This window comes from Lactuca virosa, chromosome 8 (genome assembly GCF_052849685.1).
Source record: "Lactuca virosa cultivar CGN04683 chromosome 8, Lactuca_virosa_CGN04683_v6, whole genome shotgun sequence".
Taxonomy (NCBI): domain Eukaryota; kingdom Viridiplantae; phylum Streptophyta; class Magnoliopsida; order Asterales; family Asteraceae; genus Lactuca; species Lactuca virosa.
In genome coordinates this window covers 82809443-82817699 of record NC_136433.1, presented here as the reverse complement: position 1 = coordinate 82817699, position 8257 = coordinate 82809443, and the positions used below count along the sequence as shown (strand labels likewise).

General features: G+C 35.3%; 1 protein-coding gene across 1 annotated transcript; it reads right to left on the bottom strand.

The window, feature by feature from the left end:
* Positions 1-400: 400 nt before the first annotated feature.
* LOC145129962 (disease resistance protein Roq1-like) lies at positions 401-6570 on the bottom strand. The gene is made up of 6 exons (XM_079064803.1): positions 6420-6570; positions 4258-4858; positions 2676-3777; positions 2370-2585; positions 1395-2147; positions 401-1303 (listed from the first exon to the last, which is right to left on the bottom strand). The coding sequence occupies exons 2-6, from the start codon at positions 4773-4775 to the stop codon at positions 689-691; spliced, it is 3204 nt and encodes a 1067-aa protein (XP_078920929.1). The 5' UTR covers positions 4776-4858; positions 6420-6570; the 3' UTR covers positions 401-688.
* Between the last annotated feature and the right edge of the window lie 1687 nt (positions 6571-8257).

Here is an 8257-nt window from a genome sequence, read left to right as displayed (position 1 = left end):
TTAAAAGCTTAAGAGGTTCTTATTATTATAAGGACTGACATCCATATCAAGTTGGTAATTGTTAGTGGATATCTCTAGAAGAACTTTACTTTGTTTTTTCCATCTTCTACAACTTCAACTTCCCAAGAGGAATCAAAGACTTCAAATGTTGTAATTCTGTCTTTGTATTGTTGATTTTACCTTTCATGTTCATGCAAAATGATCATTGGTGGGTTAAAATGGTTTTAAGTTATTCAACATTTTAAAATTTTCATTACTGTTTTTAGTGTTTTTAGAAACCGGTTTTTAAATAAAACCCAACAGTACGTAGTTGATGTTAGTTATGATGTGACTTACAGGTTATTGTTAGGTATTTTGTAAGTAGCACGTGGTCATGATATAGAAGTGGTTATTTCCTGTATACTTTTAAAGTGTACTCATTTCTATTAATTTTCAATATAATATACAAGACTTTCCTTCTCAATACTCAAAAATATATTATGGAATCGGAGCCTAGATTCAAATCATTCAAATCAAGAGTTCTTTGAATCAGACTCCAGCACCTGCTATAGTGAATTACACCATCAGGTTCAGATCTTGTTTGATCCTTATGCAATCATCTTCATGACATTCCTTCTCCTGCCTTTGCAATTTGTTTCTCGATGTATGTTGAACTGTAATCACAATTACAAGTTTCGATCGAGTCTCATTAGATGTTTTTCCAACGCCCCCATGAAATCTTGATAGAAGATCCTAAATCTTGTTGGATCTCAAATGTCTGTCCATTATTCCAAAATTCAGAGCAATTTGTTGCGACTTGTGTTGTTTGCATTGGATCATCTTTACTTCTCCTAGGAACGAGCTCAGCTGCAAACGAAGTCCAATACATCCTGTGTATGTGAAATGAAATGATATTGTATGATGAATTCAATGACATGGTCCGCCTCAAAGAACTAAAGGGAACATATCCCACATATGTCTTTACTTTTCCATCATATTCAGGCTCCGGTTGTTTATCAAACCTCCAATTCTTAAAAACATACTCTCTATTATCTGGCTCCTGCTTGATGATTATATCAATATCCAGAATCCCGGAGTTGGCAACAACACGTATTAACAACCCACAAAACTCATTGTACCAATCATCTGGAAGACGCAGTGTAAACTTATCACTATGAGATTTAATGGAAGCTCCGGATGGCTTCCTGTATTCAATTGGAAAACGCCATGTGAATGTTTTCCCCATAAAGCACCCACCTACAAACCCCTTTGGAATTTGGTGTGCGAGAGCGAAATCAATGAAGTGATGTTCAATATCAATTGCCTGCCACATTATATCAAATGGAATTATGAATCTAATGGTTGGATTTTATATATAATAAAGATTGAGATTGAAAAGGTACATAGAGCTAAACCTGAAGCATGGAGTGTAGTAATATCTCACCATCAAGTGGATTTAAGTTGTACCCACCCGCATGTGAGACTTTCCACAACCATTTGCAGTTTGAAATATCTCCGAAGCTTCTAAGTGAGTAACAATAATCCATTGTAAGAATAGATATACTTGGTGGGAGCTCTGACACTTCTACAAGTTCTTGGCACCATGACAGGTTTAACCATTTGAGCCGGGGAAGTCCGAAGAGACCAAAATTTAGTCGTGAAAATTTATTTCCATCTAGATTCAGTACTTGCAAGTTGGCTAACTCCCAAACATCAGAGCCTATGTCTTCATCTCCCAAACCACAGTTGCTGAGTTCCAACTTTGTTAAGAATCCAAGTTCTTGCATGTTGAGGATAAACTGCAACCCTATCTTGGTTTGGCATAAAGAAAGCCCCTGAAAACAACATTCTACACCAGGAAGATTGCTGCGACCTAAATTGTCCATATTCTGTTGGATCTCTGAGGGATTAAAAAGTTGGGGGCAATGATGGAAAGAAAGGGTCTCGAGTTTCTTTAGTCGGGTAACAGGTGGAAACATCTTAAGACTGGTACAAGCTTCTACTGATAAGAGAACAAGCCTTTCCAAGCGTCCAATTGATGGATGAATCTCTTCTAAATACATGCATTGATACAGCTTCAATCTTTCAAGATTTGGAACTCCATCAAAATCTGGTGTCATGATTATATTAGAACTCCAAAGTTCCATTATCTTCAAATTTGGCAGCAACTGTTGCATACAGGTGCAAACAAGTCAAAAATATATCAAGGTGAAAAGATCATGAGGAAAATGGCACACACGCAGACATACACATTGAAAACAAGAGACATTTACAGAATGAAGGCCCCTGCTTTCAATACTACAGATACTTAAAAATTTAATCTGGATTATTCACGTCTATATTTCATAATCGGTTTTGTTTCCATCCGTTAGATAAACAAAAAAAGTTACCTTACAACCCTCCCAAAGTTGTTTTTGCAAGACTCTGGACAAATGAAGATAACAAAGCTCCCTAGGTGGAAAGTTATTAAGCAATGGATTTTCATGGTTGACATCCCATTTAACATAACGAAGGTTCTTCATGTTTGCAGCAATCAGAGGAAGATCTTGTTCTTTCTTTGGCAACCAATTGAGTCCAATTTGCAGTGCTTTAATATTTTTAAGTTCCTGTGATATAAGAGCAAAATGGTGTCAGGAGTTTGCATTAAGAGTACTTCTTTATACGTATATATCATGAAAAGGTTGACTAATCATTACCACCGTTGCATCCATAGCACTTATTTTTAGAACATCTTCCTCCTTCCAAATTCTACTATGTTTTTCAGGATTGTTAGGGTGCTCCCCTCTAACAATGTAGTGTCCCATTTCTTGCACCAGATCATGCATATCAAACCTTCCGTTGGAAACAGTTATGAGGGCCTTTTGTATCAACACCTTCACTCCTATAACAGGATGAAAACCACAAGCATCAAGTATCTCCATTACCTGGTCTTTCCTCTCCCTCCTAAAAAAACAGGCAATATCAAGGAATAACTCTTTCTCAACCTCCGTAAGTCCATCAAAGCTGATTTTTAGCTTTCCCACAATATCATCATTGGGGATCTCTTTCAATCTGGCTAATACACTCATCCACTCATCCGTATCTTTGTCACACAGAAAAGGACCGAGAACTGTAAGTGCTAATGGGAGCCCACCAGCATAAGAAACCACATCTTTTGAAAGCCGCTCATAATCTTCCTTACGTATGTAATCTTGCGGTGAAAGCTTGTGGAAGAGCTCAATAGCCTCCTCATCGTTTAACAAGCTAACATTGTGCATTACATCAACTCTATGTGCATTTAATAAATGCACATCTCTGGTTGTGATTATTATTCGGCTTCCTTCACCAAACCAATCATGTGATCCAGCTACCGCTTTTAGTTGGTCAAGCTGATTGACATCATCTAGCACAATCAAGACCATTTTGTGGCACAACCTATCCTTTATCATTTGTCTTCCTTCCTCAACTCTCCCTATTCCCTGCACTTCCTTTTGTTTCAAAACACCACAAAGAATTTTTTCTTGCAATTTTCCCAAACCATATCTGCCTGATTCCTCTCGAATATTTTCAACAAAGCAGCAACTGTCAAACTTGCTAGAAATTTCATTGTAAATGGAAGAAGCAAGAGTAGTCTTACCACCACCCCCAACCCCCCATATTCCAATCATGCGCACACCTCCCGACCCAATTTGTATCTCTAATTTCAAATGTTGCATGCGATCCGCCATTCCAATCAGGTCCTCATTTGCACTTGAAGTTACTAGTTGCAACCTCTGAGAAATTGTTTCAACAATTTCTTTGATGACCTTTGATTCATGCCTACATATTGGATATACAAGTATAATTAACACATGCTCACACTGACAAAAAGTAGTAATCTGTTTCAGGCTATAGAAAACACAAGAGATCCTAATCGTCCTTTATATTTCAGATTCAAAGTAGGACATGTAAAGTTAATACCACAAGTAGTTTGTAACAAATTTTTTTGGACACATCACATAGTTTAAAATAGCAAAAACCAAAGCAAGATGGATTAGTTTTTGTAGCTTGAAGCGAGGCGTTAGGTGCAGAATTAGAATTTGAGCTTATCCACAATCCTAGGACCGAGATATCTTTTAACTTACCAAACCGAAAAGTTGAGCTACTCAAAGCCCCTATTCATCAAGGTCATCAAGAGTAATTGAAAGTTTCAATTTGAAACAATTGTATAAAAAGATTATAAGTTATGAGTAAAATGTGTTGTACAGAGTAAAGACATATGTTAAGGATAGAAAATGTGTAACTGAAGAAGAAAATTACCCGTTGGCAATGTGCTTGGGTTCCCATCCAGAAATGTTACTTGCATCCACAAGTGCTTTTCTCCAAGATTCAACTTTGGTCTTGTTCTCCAACTCATGTTTGGACAATGCTTCTCCGTATTTTTGTTTTTGTTTTCGCACTTCGGAAGGATCCACGCCATAAAATATGGGCATAACAATGTGGCCTTTTGTATCCTTGCATTTCATAATACATTCAAGCTCATCTAAGCACCATGATGAATCTGCATAGTTTTCAGAGAATATGATGACAGCAATTTGAGATTCTTCTATAGCCTTCAAAAGGGATGGACCAATCAATTCGCCTCGAGGAAGTGTTTCGTTGTCCTTGTAAGTGTGGATCCCTTGTTGTATGAGAGCTGTGTAGAGATGATCCACAAAAGTCTTGCGAGTGTCTTCTCCTCTAAAGCTAAGAAAGACATCATATTTCCATGATTGAGAAGAAAAAGCTAGAGCAGAAGGAGAAGATGATGATGATGATGATGATGATGAAGATGCCATCGTTGTGTTGATTAGTTGAGATGGAATGTATGTGGTTTCAGCATCACAATGAAATGAGCTTTATATAGACTTTCCAATAAAACCTGTTATCACGTAGAAAAACCTTGTCAGAACTCGTTATTAGAGTAACTGGTTACCATGTTAGAAAATCCTATAACTATTCATCGACTTCTTTGTTATTATTTTGGTCATATGAACTCCTTCAGTCCTCTGAAAGTATGATGCAAGTTATAATTCGAAAGATACATATTAATATTTTGCTTATAACTCTAAGTTGAGATTTTTCTGAAAAGACAGGGTGAAAATTTCCCAGCAACACCAAACATATTAATATTTTGCTTATACTTCAATTTGCATAGGATTTGTTCCTTTAATATCTTCTTTCAACTTGAATCAATCTGAGTATGTGGATGCCTTTCCTCCACCACTTGACTCTTCTCTCTCAAGTCTCTAGATCGGTTAACCACAGAGTGAAGATAATGGAAAAGTAATTATAATTCCCTTATCGTTATAATCATGTTTTGTAGTTTCAACATTTAACCACCACACTTCTACATTGTACATTCTCACACCAAATTTTATTTCATCACTTATGCTATTTGTCAGATAGCTTATACCCCAAAATTTCACCAAATACATAAATACCATCTCTGACTTACCGTTCCATACATTAAAATATGGAATCAAATATCCCATTCCAGGTGTTTTTACATTAAATACTGATTTACACTACATCTTTCACCTAGAGTATATATCTTGGTTAACAATTCGTTTGTATTGCATTCAAATTTCAAATCCAATGATTCACTATTATAGTGTGAAAAAAGTTGACCGCTTTGGTACAAACCAATAATAATGTAATTAATCATTACATACCAACCCACCGTTTATATTGTTTACAAACAGCCTCTCCTATTTTATGCATGGGGTACACTCAACAATTCAATCAAAATGATCTTACTTAATTTCTTAGTTTAGTGGACTCTATTTACTGGAAAGTTACTATTACTAAAAGTATGGATTTCCTATAAACGGTCCCACACTCCTACTTTCGACTTTAAAATCAAGATCCTCCAATAATTTTACACATAATTACTGCCACTGTCACTCTCTTTGGATAGCAAGGGATATGCTCATATTAATAATTTGATGTCAGCATCTATCTCTCTCTGGATAGCAAAGGATATCCTCCAACTTATTAAGTTTCACAACCACGAACATCTATTAATCTATAACTTGTATCCTCTTTAAAAAAGTTAGTAATATAGTGCCAAGCGTACTTGGATTTGCTCAACAGAGCATCAGCGCACACTCATAATCGACTTGTTATTTTCTTTTTGTATTGACAACACATACACATATAAATCGGCTCATTTACCTCTAAATTCCATTCATTTATAACATACACAACAGCATATTAACTTCACGAATTGTTTTATTCAATCATCTAACTATATTAATTCGAAAACTTCACAACGTTGACTAAATTAGGTCAAAATACGTTTCTCACATTCCGGATCGACCTTTTTAACTGTTTGTTTAAATTTACTTAATAAATTATATAAAACTTCATTGACGGCTTAACGCTTCCATTTATTTCTTGATAACTTATGATTCATCAAGTTATCAGTTTAGGGAACGTACCTCAAATTCCCAGCAGCACTGAACTTTTAGCAGACGCCCTTTCTAAGCTCTTCACTTTGCAAGCTTATACTTCAATTTCGGCAGAATTTCCTTAATTTCTGTTTCAATTTGGATCGATTTGAATAGGTTGGTATCTTTCCCCATCGTGGACTATTATTCTCTCTCAGTTCTAGAACAGGTATGAGAAAGTACTTATAATAAGAGTACATTACAACTTTGGTCCCTGAATTTATCTTTTTTTTTAAGGTTTTGGTCCTAAAATAAATGAGGTTGCAGTTTTGGTCCTTGTATTCATGTTTTATAAGATTTTGGTCCCCGGTTGTTAAAGTTAATAATCATATAATTATCTTACAAAATGACCATTTAACCCTTAATATCTTTTTTTTTTGCTGTCAACCTAACTTTTTGTTTTGATTAGTTGGTCCTTAATTTAACTTTTGAATATTCTATGTCCCTAAAATATTATTTTACTTGTTAAAAAAATCTTGTTTTTACTTTTAGAACTTGGGTGGATTCAAAACTCTATTTTGTTGATTCTTCCCTTTTAGATCATACAAATATGATGGAGGACATGCTTTATGGGCTTGATCTTCATCTTGATCTTTCTATACAAAATCGAGTTCAAGAACTTAGTCAAAACAAAACTAGCTCGAAGAAGATTAATGAAACCCAAACCATTTCAAAATCATGTTTTGCGAGTTTGGTCTTCATTTTCAAGCTAGTCTAAAATTGAACCATATGAGTGAAGGATTTTTGTTCCCTAATTGTGCTTTGTGGGTTTGTTCTTCATATTCAACCTATATGAGTGAAGGTTTATGTCTTTATCTTTAAAATCAAACCAAATAATTTTAGGGTTTTTTGCTTTAATTTTAATCTTCAAAATTGTACATTGTAGGTTTGGTCTTCATCTCCATGAAGGTTTTTTTGTTCCAAAAGTGAAATGGGTTCTGAAATCAGATATGAACATTGGTGATTCTTGAAATCGGAGATGAACATTGGTACAAGTGATTAACAAAGTGGGTCTTAAAAAGCTATAATTTTTTATCACGAAAGTTTGAAGACACATTTTTTGTTCGGGCACCATGTTCTTTTGTACGATTTATGTGGTTTTCAATTTGCATTCATATCTTCATGGGTTCTAGTAAAATTTCTTCATGTTTTGAATGTTTAAGATGAGATTGTGAGTTTGGTTTGAAGATTTTGGTGGTGGATTGAGTTTTAAATACTCTTGATTTAAAGAACTTTTACTTTTTGTAACGTCCCAAAAATACCAAGTAAAATTTTTATTTTAATTAAGTCAAAACCATTCATTCATTGTTCCAAAAGACGATTAGAGTAAAAGTATCATCAAAATACCAGAGTAAAATCATAAACATTCATTGGAGAATAATCTCCTAGGGATGTAATGCAATCAAGTCGGGCCCTTCCTTTTGAAACTAGAAGTACCTGAAACCATTTTAAACATAAACCGTAAACACAAAGCTTAGTGAGTTCCCCAAAATATCATATAGCATACAAATCAGTGGGCCTAGCCCTGGGGTATATTACAACCCAACATACAATCATGGTCCCACCCCTAGGGTTTCTTTCAATCCAAACACACAATAATAGGCCTATCCCTGGGGTTTCTTTCAATCCAACATATAATCATGGGCACAGCCTTGGGGTATATTTCTACCTAATCATACATACAAGAGTCACAAAGACAGCTAGCATCCTACATAACACAATATAGTAGGTCATCATTGGTGCCTTCGACCCACAAGTATAGTGAGAAGACTCACCTAAATCACAGCGTCGACTGTCACAACTAACAGCTCTCATCGCTAAAAGATGGG